The 15188-nt window shown below is 41.2% G+C and overlaps 1 protein-coding gene across 4 annotated transcripts in view; it reads left to right on the plus strand.

Moving 5' to 3' along the window:
* The first annotated feature begins 2296 nt into the window (after positions 1–2296).
* Positions 2297–15188, plus strand: part of LOC309702256 (uncharacterized protein) — a 45914-nt gene continuing 33022 nt past the window's right edge. For 3 of the 4 annotated variants that reach the window (XM_082526821.1, XM_082526818.1, XM_082526820.1), the window contains exons 1-2: positions 2297–2552; positions 9729–9834. In XM_082526821.1, the coding sequence (XP_082382947.1) occupies positions 9817–9834 (18 nt within the window). In that variant the 5' untranslated portion in view covers positions 2297–2552; positions 9729–9816. Of the gene's footprint in view, positions 2553–6867; positions 7625–9728; positions 9835–15188 lie in introns of those variants that run through there. The other variant, XM_082526819.1, reaches the window with a different exon arrangement.

Consider the following 15188-nt stretch of genomic DNA (forward strand, 5'->3'; position numbering starts at 1 on the left):
ACTTCCTTCTCCATGAATTGACATTTGCTCCTTTTTAAGCGCAGGCCCGCCTCCTCCAAGCGCTGCAGCACTCCCTCCAGTGTTTGAAGATGTTCTTTGTCATTCTTTCCCGTCAGGATGATGTCATCCAGATACACTGCGACATTGGTCAGACCTTGCAACACACTCTCCATGGTGCGCTGAAAAATGGCAGGACTTGAACTCACACCAAATGGCAACCTGGTGTATGTAAACAAACCCTTGTGTGTGTTCACTGTGACATACTTTCTAGATTCCTCATCAAGTACAACCTGTTGATATGCGTGACTCATATCTAACTTGGTGTATTTTTCTCCTCCCGCCAGCCCCGCTATCATGTCCTCCATTCGTGGAATGGGGTATTGTTCTACAGGCGACACCTTGTTAACAGTCAGTTTGTAGTCACCACAAATTCTGGCGCTGGAGTCTGGCTTTAGTATGGGTACAATGGGTGCGGCCCACTCTGAGAATTTCACTGGTTGGATGATTTTCTCCTCCAACAGTCTCTCCAGTTCCTGCTCCACTTTCTTTTTCATAGCAAACGGAACTGATCGGGGCTTATAGAAGCACGGTTTAGCATCCTTAGCTACATGTATCTTTGCCGCAAACCCCTTCAGCGTTCCCAACTCATCCTTAAACACTGTTTCATGTCTGGCCAGTATCCGCTGTAAGGCATCATCTCCGCCTTCTATCTTATGTACAGGTTGCCAGTCTAATTGGAGGGCCTTAATCCATCCCCGACCCATCAAACTAGTTCCAGCCCCTTCAACCACCACCACATCCAGTGTTTTCTTACTGTCTCTGAATTCCACCTGCACTTGGGCTGCTCCCCACACAGGTACCTTGTGGCCTCCATACGTTCTCAGTTTGATTCCACACTTGCTTACTTTGGGCGCCTTACTGCCTTCAAAAAGTTTTTTAAATGACTCCTTCGACATGATAGTGTAACCACAGCCTGTGTCTACTTCAAATGTCACATTCTGTCCATTTACTTTTAGCTTCTGTCTGATGGGTTCTTCCCTTGGGATGCTAATCTCCTCATGCACATTATACATAGTCACACTTGCCTTTATGTGGTGCATTTCAGCTCCTTCTTCCTCACTCTCCACATTCTCCTCTTCCAAGAAATGGGCTTGTTTACCTTGTCTGCCACGCCCTCCTTTTTGTTCCATTTTCATTCGGCAAACCCTTTTTATGTGTCCCACCTTTCCACAGTTGTGGCATTTTTCTGAAACAAACCTGCAGTCCTTGGCCACATGATTTAGTCCTCCACATCTGTAGCACTTCCTGACAACCTGTTGTGACGTCGAGCCGCCGTCCTCCATCTTGTTCACGGCTCCTAATCCTTTAGTGAATCGCGACTGTTCTGTCATGCTCTTCAAATCCACAATGTCTCTGTTAGCAGCCTCCATTGCTTGAGCAAACTTCAGCGCCTTTTCAAATGTTAGCGAATCCTCTGCTAACAATCTGCGCTGTATTCTGTCGTCGCTTATTCCACATACTAAACGATCCCGCAGCATCACCGTCAGGGAGTCACCAAAGTTACAGTCCTGTGCGAGCTTCCTCAGCTCCGCTACATAATCGCCCACACTTTCCTCCGGCCTTCTATTCCGTGTGTTAAACTTCCACCGCTGCACAATTTCACTCGGCTTAGGGTGAAAATGATTGTTCAACAATCCCACCAACTCAGCATAAGAACGATCCCCTGGCTTGACCGGACTGAGTAGGTTCCTAATCAGGGCATAGGTCTGTGCGCCCACGCAACTCAACAGTACCGCTCGCTTCTTCTCCTCCTTAATATCATTCGCCACAAAGAAGTAATCCAAAATCTCACAATATTCCTCCCAGGATTGCAGCTCGCTGTCGAACGGTGCCACCGAGCCCAAAGTGGTAGCCATTATTCCACACTGAGGGTTACGCTCCACTTCCCACAGATGCTAGCGCTGTACCACTTGCCAACCTCAGTTCATAAGTCACTTAGCACGGTGTAACTTCACAGCAAAACCTGGCTTTTACCCTCGTCGCCATATGTGATATCCTAAGACCAAGGAACCACGGAGACCATGTTTAGCTCACAGTTGCTTCTTTATTAAGAGAACCGGGGCATGCGCCCCCACAGACTGAAAGCTCCCCAACCACTGTTGCCCCCTGGTGGACAAATCCTTGCCACAACATAACAGGAACAAATGTAATGTATTTACCAATGCTGTTATTGAATATAACTGTTTAGCCAGTAAGACACTGCAGAAGACAATGTGATGTGTTTATTGATATGATAAAAGGATGTAGCTGTTATGGAAAGAAGTGTGAACTTGAGAAACTGAACCAGTTAAAAAGAGTATATTTCACTGATGTTGTGAAATAAGTAAATGTAATTGATGTGAATGAGGAACCAGCTGAACAGTATATTGAAAGCTCATGTTTAGTGTTTTATAGCATTTATTTGTGTGAAATAAATCAGACTCAGACACGTTCTGGAGGAAAGCAGAGACGCATCGTGTCTTCCTTACTCTGCTCTTCACCTGCTTTTACAGGTAACATATTTGTCATCGAGGTCTTCATCCTTGGGACCCGTAACATAGTAACTTCTTCATTGTTATACTTCTATAGTTTTCCCATTTTGTGAGCTGTGGATGTGGAAAGTGTCTCAGTGACACATCCACATGAAAACGGCGTTACCTTCGTTCATTTGCACGTCAAATGAACGAGCTGTTTGGACTTTAAAGTCACAGCTGATGCTTCGATACTCGACCTCAAGAGTTCAGCTTCCACTCAGAGGTACAAGTACACACAGCAAAGATAAACGTGTACACAAGGTTGAACCCACAAGTGCACAGCTCCAACCAGAGATGGGAAGTAATCAGATTACTTTTTCAAGAAACGAGTAAAGTGAGGGATTACTATTGCAAAAAAGGTAATTAGATTACTGTTACTTTCCCGTAAGCACGCTGCGTTACTGCGTTACTAAAACCGCAGCTGTGTGCAGATGAACAATGGATAATCTATCGAGTGTGGAGAGAGTGTGAGCGTGCAGCGTTTAAAGCGTGGAAGCACTGACCTTACTTTGAGTTTGACTCTGTAAAAAGTGACAAAAACATTAGCATCCGCTGTTCACTGCGTGGGAAGACAACATGCTCACTCACTATGTGTTAATGGGCATGCTTATTTATAACTTTGATAAAATGTCATAAAAATAATTCCATGCCAGCTCACCATTGGTGATCAGGTAGTTTCTGTTCCAGTTCCAGTCCCATAAATCATGAAGCTTGCTGCCAGAAAAGCTTCAAATCTCCTTTGAAAGCTGTTTGTGGTCTTGATTGTGGGAGCTTCAGTTGTCTGACTCCAGCTGCCACACAGTGCTCACTGATATCATTTGCAAAAACCCCAGTGTGACAATATTTATCAGTGAAGCAGAAATCAGGAAGTGACGACTTTTCTTTGAACATTTGCTCAGGCTAAGCTGTGCTTTCTACCACAGTTGGGAATTTCCTGGTTTACAACAAATTATTGTGTCAACACCGCATAAGATTTCAAACTACAGGAAAATCACTGGAGTTATAAGAGGCAGACAACGACACACACACCACATGCATGCTGTTGCTATTTATTGTGGATTAACCTGTCAAGGGCAAGAACAAAATAATTCTGCCTCAAATACAGGAAATCATAGCTTTCCTGTATTTCCTCCATTGTTGGCATGCTGGTTAGTGCTGTTGCTCCACAGTAAGAAGGTCCTGGGCTAAATTATCCATGAATGTAAACGGCTGTGTTTTTCTATCTGATAGACTGGTGAGCTGTCCAGGGTGTACCCTGCCTGGTAACCTATCACTTCAGGGTTATTTCCCAGCCCTGCTGCAACCAGGATAGAGATAGGAGGATGGTAGTTGTTGTAGACCCATTCAATTTCAATTGAAGGATTAAAATGTTCCAGGAGCTCAACTTACTCCATCTGAACATGTTTCAATCGTGTTTTATGAACACAACATGCAGGTTTACTGAATATGAAAAGGTTGTGTTGATTTAACTCAGTTGTTTAAGTTTCTGCCAAAGCAAAACCTTTGTGTGCAACCAGTGTCCACTATTGAATCAAGTAAATCCAACATGTTTTTGTCAGTGCAAAAGGAGTTACGGTGCCTGTATTCCTGCACAATATTGTCCCGGGAGGGAGGAAAACTTTCTGGTGAAGTTTTGGTTGATTTTTGGGTTTTGCTTGACACTAGGTTGATTTTATCAGTGAGGTTTGGATTGTTTTCTTTCTCTAAGAGAGAGAAAGATGGTTTTATGCTTGGACATGTTTGCAATGGGCCCCAGTATTTGTTACTTTATTAGTATTTTATTGGTTGCGTTTGTTTGTGCTTTTGTTACAGTGCACTGAGATAAGAACATCTGAGAGGTGTGATCCACCGGTGGTGATATTTTGGTATTTTGTGAGTTCCCGATTTAACAAATCAGCTCTTTAATCCAGACCTGAGAGATTGAACTTTAAAGCGCTATAAAATATTCTTACTGGAAACAGTGGCAAAGTGTTTTTCTCCATGATTATAATGGGCTTGGGAGAAATTCACTTATATGTGACATTGATCACATGAGAAGTCCTGAGCCTAAAAGGATTGCAGCGAGTCAATCCAGTCCAAAAACAAGGAGCTGTTTTCCTTTAAAATGATGACGTCATCTTGCTGGTGATGGAGGCTCGAATAGGCTGCGCGTGAGACTCCATTATCAGCAATATCTGGTATGAATGTGTGTGGATGTATGCATGTGACTGGACTGTGATGGACTGACGACTAAAAGTTTAACTGACTTGATACTGAGAGAAAAACGGTGCCGACTTTAGGATTAGTGAATGTCCACAACAATTCACCCAGCCTGTAGAAGAAGGGTGGAGGTTTTGTCTTGCTTTGTTTGTGCAGGAGCAGAAGGATGACAGAGACTAAAGGGGGAGGCTGTAGCTTCACATGAGTGTGAGCTGCAGACTGAACCCTTTGGTTGCTAATGTTGAGTCACTGATGTTTGCATTAAGAAAATTGTGTTTTATTAGCTGTGTTTTAATTAAGGTATCACATTATATTGTTGGGAATGTTAAATGCTAAAGTGAAGAAAAGCTTTGATTTCACTCATGACTGAACATGTTATTATTAACCATAGCAGGCCACTGTAAAGAGTCAATTAACTGTTATAGAGGAAAAAAAGGCCAAAAACTCTGTGAATACCTATGAATAACAGGGAATGATAGACTTGTCACATTCAAAATAGAGATATGTAATAACAAACACGGGTCCGTGTCATTTAGGTTCTCCATTGAAATAGTCAATCATTTAGAAAAGTAGAATATATATATATATATGTCTCAACGCTGTTTCTCAATAATATTAAAAACCTAAAAACTATTGTTGTGGAAGATAGAAGTCACTGTGACAGCCCTCTGACTGTGGAGGACGTTTGTAATCCTATTTCTGCACTTAAGGCCAACAAATCTCCCGGCACAGATGGTTTAACTGCAGAGTTTTATGAATCATTTTCTAATCTCCTGGCTCCGTTCTTACTGCAGCTTTTCATAGGAAGTGTAGAGAATAACATCCTCCCTCCTACTCTTACTCAGGGTCTCATAACACTTATTCCAAAGCCAAACAAAGACTTACTTCTTATTGATAATTGGAGACCCATCTGTCTGCTCAATGATGACTATGAGATTATGGCTTTAGTACTTGCTAACAGAATGAAAGAGTTCTTGGACACAATTATCGATGAGACACAATCAGGCTTTATGAGAAACAGACACCTTTCTAAGAACATGAGACTGGTTTTAGATCTACTTGATTACTCTGATTTGGTATCTGACTATAGCTTCATTCTCTTCCTGGATTTTTAAAAGGCTTTTGATACAATTGAACATCAATTTATTTTCCACTCTTTGGAAAAATTTGGCATTTTTCTGTAAAGCTATCAAAACCTTGTACACGAATGGCAATAGCTCAATTAAAATGATTAAGACTCCACCCCGAGATTTGACCTGTTATACAAGGAATCAGCACAGCTGATAAGGAGCTCATCATCAGCCAGCTAGCTGATGACACCACACTCTTCTTGAAGAATGCAAATCTAATCCGTCCAGCCCTTAGCGTTATTAGTGATTTCTCTGAGGCATCTGCTTTATGTCGAAATCTAAAAAAATGTGAATTACTACCAATTAAAGGCTGCACTGCAAATGCTCTCTGTAACATTTCTGTTAAACAAGAAGTCACATATCCAGGACTGTTAATATCCAAAGACCAAAAGTCAAGATGCTCGTCAAACTTGTCAAACAGTGTTGGGGAATTCTCAATGGTGCTTGGTGCCATACCCTCAGGGACTTTAATGTTATATAAAAACACTGACAGCTCAATATCTGCCTCAGTCACTCTCCCTGATCCAGCTGAGTCAGCAGTGGGAAAAATCTGCTTTTCACAGGAACTTGGTAACAGCAATAAGAGAATACGTAGTTTATTCCAAGAAGATATCATGTCTCTCCCATATATAGAATATCTTACTGGAACCGACATGTTCCAGATATCACCTGGAAGACAGTCTGGATGATCCCATAAATATCTAATTGTGAACAAGGTGAAGGAAATCTCCTATAAAATTCTTCATAAATGTTACCCAGCCAGTCACTATATGGTAACATTTAAAAGAGACATAAATACTAATTGAACTTTCTGTGGGGATCATCCAGAAACTGTGGCACATCTCTTTTGGTTCCTCTACACAGAGATCCTGGAAGAATTTAGCAGTTTTGTTATTGTCCATATTTTAAGGGAGTTTTCTTTACGATGGAAAATGTTTTATTCTTTTTCTTTAAGTTCCCCAGGAAGAATGATAAATGTTTTTTTATAAAATATTTGTTAATACTTTTAGCTATTTTATATCCATAAATGTAAGTTTATTAATAAAACACCATATTTCTGCCGTTTTATAAGGATATGAATTGTACATACAATCAATTTCAGACTCAACCAACAAAAAGCCTCTCAGAACAATATTTATATTGTAACAGTTGCTATTGTAATGCAGTGTATCACCACATGGCGGCGCCTCCTGTCTCACGACTGGTGTCACCCCCTTTTTGTTCTTCTTCGCACTCCTCCTGTAATGGATGCTCCCGTGTGTACGCGGACTAGTGTGCTCTTTAGTAATGTGTGGTAGAGGTAGCACTTTTATTTTTGATATTGTAAATAAATGAGTACTTTTTGGAAAGTCAGAAGCTGTTGCTCATTCGCTATCCACCTGCACACCTCCGCGGCTGGCTTCATCTCCACTGCACGTTACAATATGTTGATTTTTTTCGCCTACTAATTTTTTTTACTCCTGGTTCTGTATGTTCATGTTCTGTTCTTTTGTAAACTTCATCTGTTTGTATGTTGTATACTCATTGTGTTTCAATAAAGTTCGATTTAAAAAAGGTACGTTCTAAACGAAGCTTCAGACGTCACTGATCACGTGACTCTGGCCAAACGAATCAAGCCTCGACACGGTGCTTCTGAAGCAGCGCGTTGATCTTTCTGACACACGCACCGGAGCGTCAGCTTCAAGCGGACCATCACTACGTCTCACATCTAAAGGTGTCAAGGTAACTTTGAACTGAGTTCAGTCAATCTGGAGTTTTTCCAAGTTTTCTGTTGCTCTCTGTGAGAGAAGAGCGTTAAAGGCGGGGCTCTCCAGAGTCCAGCAAAACAGGAAACCACAGCTGGGTGTGTGTAAGTGTGCAAACCAATAGAATGCATCGTGGTGGGGGGGGGGCATCACGGGCAAGAAAAAAATAAAATAATCGGTCGTACCCATGCTTCCCCGACGTCATGCCAGCGCATATTGGGAAATTCGTAGGCACCGATCGGTTTTCTATCAGCCATTTGCTGGGAGTAAGGGCGCCCTCCGTTTGCGAGGTGCGCCTGCTGCTGGCGGCACAGGGAGGAGAGGGCGGGGCGGCGGGGAGTCTCTGGCTGGCTGGAGCGGCATCTAATAACCAACTCGCAAAACAAAATAAAAACAACAAACAGATATTATGATACAGACTTATAATCTGCACCGATGTTTTTTCTAAATTCTATAAAGTGAGCGCGAGAGCCCTCGGTGCGCCTGCGCGCTGCTGAAGTCAAAGTAAACTTTATTGTCATCTCCGCTACAGACAGTCCAGCATATAGAGAGACGAGACGACGAGGCTGCAGTTACAGCGGTGCAAGTAAACAAACAATAAATATAAGAAGAGTAAGAAAATAAATCTACACTTTAGGACTCGGGGTAAAGGATCAATAACAATTTAAATTTATAATTTACAGTTTGATGATTTAAAGTCTCACACAACCCGTCAAAAGGGGCGGGGCCGGCTGCTTCCAAGTAGAGCACATTTCATTTATAATGATGTAAATCCAAGCCCATCATGGATTCACGATCTGAATCCTGGGTTGTGTGAAATCCCAGAAATCAACCTTAGACAAAGTGAATCTGTGAACTAAGGTGTAGGTCTGTTAGGTTAATTGTGCTGATCCTCGGGTTGGGGGATTTGTGTTTGTACTGGAGCGCAAAATTCAAACCAATGGAAGATGGACAACAAAAGTTCAAAGCCATCAGGTGCTCAGGTTAGAAAAAAGAGAAAAGATGCAGGTAAGCAGACGTGTGATTGGATAATGGCAGCTCATCCTGAACCAATCAGACTAAACCCCAAACAATACATTATGTTACAGATTTTAATATTAATTAGTCATTGTTACTTGTTGATTTGTCCTTTTCTCATTGTGTGACGAATTATGACGACTGTTTGGTAGCTGTTATTGTCTCTCTCTCTCTCTTCATGTGTGTTTCTCTGGTGAAACAATAGTTTTGTGTTAATGTTAGGGCTGCACGATTTTGCATAAAATGAGAATCACGATTTTTTGGCTTAGAATTGAGATCATGATTCTCTCATAACAATAAATAAACATAAAACAACAAATGTCTCACGTTTTGTTGTTGCAGCAAAATGTTGTCCTGCTTGAAATTCCGTCTCCACCGTTGCTCGACGCTGCGTGTACAGAGCAGGTAGTGCAACAATAGAAAAATAGTTGCGGGACGGCACTGTGTAGCGTTTGTCTAGGGTGTTGATCGTTTTCCTAAATCCCTCGCTTTGCACAGTGTTGATGGAGCCATATCTTTGGTCAGGTGATAAGTGATAGCCTCCGTGATGTCTTTGTGCCTGCGGGAGTTCGACGTGTATAGGGCAGCGCTGTATAAGGTTCCCGTTATTGATGTTTGGGTGGTTGACCGGGACGGATTTTCTCCTGTCACTTTCTCGTCATCCCTGACGTGCTCTCCGTGGTTTTTTCCCTGCTAATTTTAGCATCACACGGCACAGCTGCTGTATCACGTGGTATAAGGCTCCGCCCTTGTCATTTGTTGAGCAGGAAGAGTGAGCGCTTGTTTTCATGCAGAGTACGTCCCGGATCAAAATGCGGTACATTTGATCCCTGTTGTCTTTGCTTGATGATTGGTTTGAGTCTTGACAATCCACATTGCTGGCGTTGCATCTTTCAATGGCAGCAATGGCAGGTATCAGTGCTCAAACCTTTTGTGTTTGTTTCCAACAAGTTGCCCACCTCGGGAAACAAAAATGTGTTCTTTTACTTGTCAGATGAACATATGAGACACTTTGACTCTTCAGTGCAGTGTGGAGCCTAACAAAGATCTGTTTTGTGTCCCAGCTGATCAGCAGGAGGAGGAGAGTCTGACGGAGAAGCAGAGGAACATTTTCAGCTACTTGGACTCAGCTCAGCCACTACAGAGGAAACAATGAGCTCAACACAGAAGGTGACAGACAGAGCAGGACCATATAACCAAAGATATTTATCACCATATACATCTGAACATTTGCCATAACGATGTAGCTGACGATAGAATTGACACCAGACAAAATACTTTACAGCTGCACAACTTTATTAAAAACCCATCAATGTATTTTCACTGAAACAAGCAGCTGTTGTTTATGTGCATTAAAGTTATATAAAAATGTAACAGTGCAAATGCAAATTCCTCGCTGACAGTTTAACCAAAAGGCGTTTCCAGTGGAAACTGGCCGACACATCCTGAGCATAACCATGTATAATATCCACTAAACTTCAGAAGAGGTTATACAGTCGTGGCCAAAAGGTTTGAGAATTGCATAAATATTGGAACCTGGAGAAGTTGCTGCTTAAGTTTTTATAATAGCATTTTGCCTGCACTCCAGAATGTTATGAGGAGTGATCAGATGAACTGCATCGTCCTTCTTTGCCATGAAAACGAACTTAATCCCCAAAAAGCCTTACCGCTGCATTTCATTGCTGTCATCAAAGGAGCTGCTGAGACCATTTCAGTGATCGTCTTCTTAACTCAGGTGAGAATGTTGGCGAGCACGAGGCTGGAGATCATCATGGCTGTATCCCGATTCAGGTTCTGCAGCTTTAAAGTCCTCAAGGGCCGCGTACTCAAAGACCGCTAAGGCCGAAGTGCGAGGCTCGTAGGCTCGTGAAATGGGACGTCTAGCCTCCGTCGCGCTGCCCAGGTTGCCTAGCAACCATGATACTAACAGCTGGAAACGTTTCATACAGCTTTGTTTGACAGAAATGAAGGAGAACATATTTAGTTCATTTGTTTCTACATGAGCTCTGTGTGATTTGATGAGTATCTGAGGCTGAGACCACAGGACTGTGAAACATGATTGTTGGGCTTCATTTCTGTGCTGAACAGTCGTTTAAGATTAGCTGTAAATAACAATTAGCTGATGTTGTTCATGAGACTAAAGTCATCTCACTGTGGTAATGTAAATATAATATGGCCAATATTATAGTTATTATATTAATCACTTCACTCACAGACAAGTATCTGTGACAGTGTGTATATAGATGTATCATATATAAGGGACAAATATTGTTCATTTAATATGTTGGTACTAAATGTGGCTCAATGCTTACATATATGTGTAAAAAGCAAATGTAGGAGCTGTGATAACTGTGTCTGATAGAATGAAGAGTAGACTGATATATGAAATATTCCTTTATTGGGTGAGAAAATCAGACCATGTCATAACTGCTGTAAGTCACACAGAATAGATATCAGAGCCTTAAACAGGCTGACTTCTGCTAAATGGGTCAAACTGGGCAGAAAGTCTACAAACACATAACATCCTTATAGAATATGATGTAACACTATAGATCAACTTAGCTCAGAATATATAAAGCATATAAACAGTTACAGCAATGTGATGCAACAAACACAGCAGCTACTGATCCAAAATACTCAAAGCTTCATAGAACTGAAACCAACATTTATTTTTAGCTCCATTCTGCTGCTGATACAGACTTTAGGTTTCTGAACATTAAACTTGTTGCTGCCTTTCATAGTGTGTAACTTGAAGGCCCTGAGTACTTTCTCCCACACTGAAAACACTGGGATGATCACATTATTTGAACATTACCTAATAAGACTGATTCAGGACCAGAGATGGGCAGTAACGCGTTACTTGTAACCCAAGTAAGGGATTACTATTGCAAAAACGGTAATTAGATTACCGTTACTTTCCCGTAGGAACGCTGCGTTACTAAAACCGTGATTTCTTTGCGAGAATGTCTCACGACAGTGACGTAAGCGAGTGCGCCGTTAGTGACAACAGCTGTGTGGAGATCAACATTGGATCATATATCGATTGTGGGAGAGAGTATGAGCGTGCAGCGTTTAAAGCGTGGAAGTACTGACCTTACTTTGAGTTTGATTCCATAAGAAGTGACAAAAACATTAGCGTCCATCGTGCGTGGGAAGAAAACTTCTTTTTACAGCGGAAAAAAACCCCTAAACTTCCAAGCAAGCACCGAGTAGCTACGACGTAATGGGAAACTCACAGAGAAACTCGCGGATTCTTCCACTGACCGCGGCACACCTGCACCAGGGTAAACCTCCGCCTACCCAACTCCTGCTTTACAGGTGAAAATAGAGCAACAGGACCGCTGAGTCTTTGACTTTATTTATGTTCTGCTGTGTTTTACTTGCATCTATTTGAAAGACTGAGTGTAAACACAAAAAATATTTTATTTTATGTGCTGGAATGTGCAGAAAATAGGTTTCAATGTTAAACTAATTTCTTCCAGTCAGAGAATGTTGCATATAATTAAATTTTTGCTTGATGCATAAAGTTTAGATTAAAACTAATAAAACAAGTTTAAAAAAAGAGACTTTTCCATTTGATTACATTTTATATGATGGATTATGTAGAATCGTGTTTTTAAAAAGTAACTAAGTAACTAAGTAATTAATTACTTTTGAAAAAAAGTAATCAGTAAAGTAACGGGATTACTTTTTTGGGAAGTAATCAGTAATTAGTTACTGATTACTTTTTTCAAGTAACTTGACCAACACTGATTCAGGACAGACAGTTATGTTAAACTTTCCTAGCAGTCCTTCACAAACAGGGAACAGTCTGTCTATTCTCTCCATCTGTCAGCTGCTGCTGGCTCTCCCTCCTCCTCTTCCTCACACACTGCTGAGTTTGTCCTGGTGGATCATCAGGGCTGCAAAGCCTCACAGATGATGTGCAGCAGTGGCTCCCTCAGTCTGTCCTCACTCTGGACACTTGCAGTCGTCACACATGGAAATCAAATGTGTGATAAGCTGCAGGATTCAAACACAAGTGTAACTTATAAACACATGTTCATACTTTTATTCCACAATCAGAGAGAAAGAAACAGAGAGAGTGCAGGACAGACAGACAGGTGACAGTCTCAGGTGTACACACTGCTACACAACAGCACCAGAGAAGCAGGATTTAGTGTTTGTGTTATTACGAGTGTAAACAAGAAGAGTTCCAGATGGTGCAGTGGACACATGTGTGACTGCTGTGATTAAAGCATCTTTCTTTCAGCTTAACGAGTGAACCGTCAGCTCGTTCAAACACACGTTAAAGTGCGTTTGGCTCGACACCACCGAACAGAGGCAGCAATATAACACAGCTAACATTAACAGTGCAGTGAATCCTGCTTGTGCCGTGATGTTCAGGGCTGCAAACCGAGCAGCATCACTGACTTTCAGCTTGTTGTGTTTGTGGATATATGACTGACTTTAATTATCCACAAAATCATCACATTCTCTGTCAGATTAAGGTCGACTATTGAACGGCGTATATTTTAAAGGCTTTAAAACCAAGTTAACGCTGAAAGTACAAACATCACTAATGTCACATAACTCTGCCGACAAGGCATAGCTATGGCTATGAAATGCTCTTTGTGTATCACTTCTTCATTATGAAAGATGTCATTAATGCACTAGTAATGTCTCATCTGGAGTATTGTTCAATCATTTGGTCAGCAGCTAATAAGACAGATCTTAACAGACTTCAGTTAGTCCAGAATAAGGCGTCCAGATTAGTGTGAAGATGTTCATACTATACTAATATTGATCAAATGCATAATAACCTTTCTTGGCTTCCTGTACAGGCTAAAATATTCTATGGCTTACTTGTAGTTCTAAAGAAAGCAATTCTGTTAAACACACCACATTTATTCTGCTCAGCTGCAGTATCCAGATGAAATACATCATCATATTACACAGTTTTCAACAAACTGCAATTTAGTAAATGCTCGAGTTAAAAGTAACGTTTTGTAAAACTGTTACATTTAGAGCAACTTTTAAGTGGAATAAGTTGCCTTAAAAAATTAGAGAATTATTAAAAACTTCAATGAACACTTAAAAGCCGATTTACAGAGCTTTTAGTTGTTGTAAATATTGTAAGACATGATTTGTTTTTGAAATTTGTGTAATGTGCCTCAATGTTATTGATATTCATCATCAACATCATCAACTTTATTTATAAAGCACTTTAAAACAACCACAGCTGACACAAAGTGCTGTACATTGGAACTGTAAAATAAAATTACATGAGCCATAAATAAAACACAAATAAAAGAAGAGTGAAATCATTAATTAAATAACTACTTCAATTAAAAGAGAAACTAAGTCTCACTGAGGTTAAAAGCCAAGGAATAAAAGTGGGTTTTAAGACGTGATTTAAAAGTGGACAGTGAAGGGGCCTCTCTAACATGCATGGGCAAATCATTCCATAACTTTGGAGCCACAATAGAGAAGGCCCCGCCCCCTCTGAGCTTCCTCCTGGATCTCGGTACCTCCAGGAGCAGCTGGTCAGCTGACCTGAGAGACCCACAGGGTGTGTGGGGATGAAGAAGCTCAGAGAGGTAAGGCGGGGCAAGACTGTGAAGGCATTTAAAAACAAACATAAGAATTTTAAAATGAACTCTAAAAGACACAGGCAGCCAGTGCAGAGAGGCTAGCACGGGGGTTATATGCTCTCTTTTTTAAGTTCCTGTTAGGAGTCGTGCAGCCGCATTTTGAACCAGCTGCAGACGTGAGAGCAATGACTGACTGACCCCCACATAAAGTGAGTTACAGTAGTCCAGGCGGGAAGAAATAAAAGCATGGATCACTGTTTCAAGGTGCTGCCTCGAAAGAAAAGATTTTACTCTTGCCAGTCGCCTTAAATGATAAAAACTGGACTTCACCACTGCTCTGATTTGGTTGTCCAATTTAAAATCACTGTCCAACTTAAAACCAAGGTCAGTAACAACAGATTTAAAGTAGACTTCCAGGGATCCTAAAACAATAGAGGAGGACTCACAGGGACCACTGGGTCCAAACACCAACAGCTCTGTTTTCTTTTCATTAAAATTTAAAAAGTTTAGAGCCAAACAAGCTTTAATGTCATCTAGACATGTCAAGGGAGGTTTTATGGAGATGCCATCCTTGTGTTTTAGTGGCAAATAAAGTTGGCAGTCATCGGCATAACAATGAAATGAGATCCCATGCCTTCTAAGGATAGAACCCAGAGGCAATGGATACAGTGAAAAGAGCAGTGGCCCTAAAATTGAGCCCTGTGGGACGCCGCATGACAGAGGAGCAGAAGACGATTCGTAACCGAGAAGGCTGACAGAGAAATATTATTATTATTGATTGCTTATTATTGATTGCTTATATTTGAACAATTGTGAAACCTCACTGTGGATGTAAGAGTGAAATTATGTGGGTATCTTGAATCCACTTTATTGTGTAATATTTTATGTGAGTATTTGACAGAAGACGAGCAACATCTGTTGTGGAAGCTAACAGGGTTCCTTTAGAATAAA

The sequence above is a fragment of the Aulonocara stuartgranti genome (assembly GCF_965226115.1).
Source record: "Aulonocara stuartgranti genome assembly, chromosome: 3".
NCBI classification, from domain to species: domain Eukaryota; kingdom Metazoa; phylum Chordata; class Actinopteri; order Cichliformes; family Cichlidae; genus Aulonocara; species Aulonocara stuartgranti.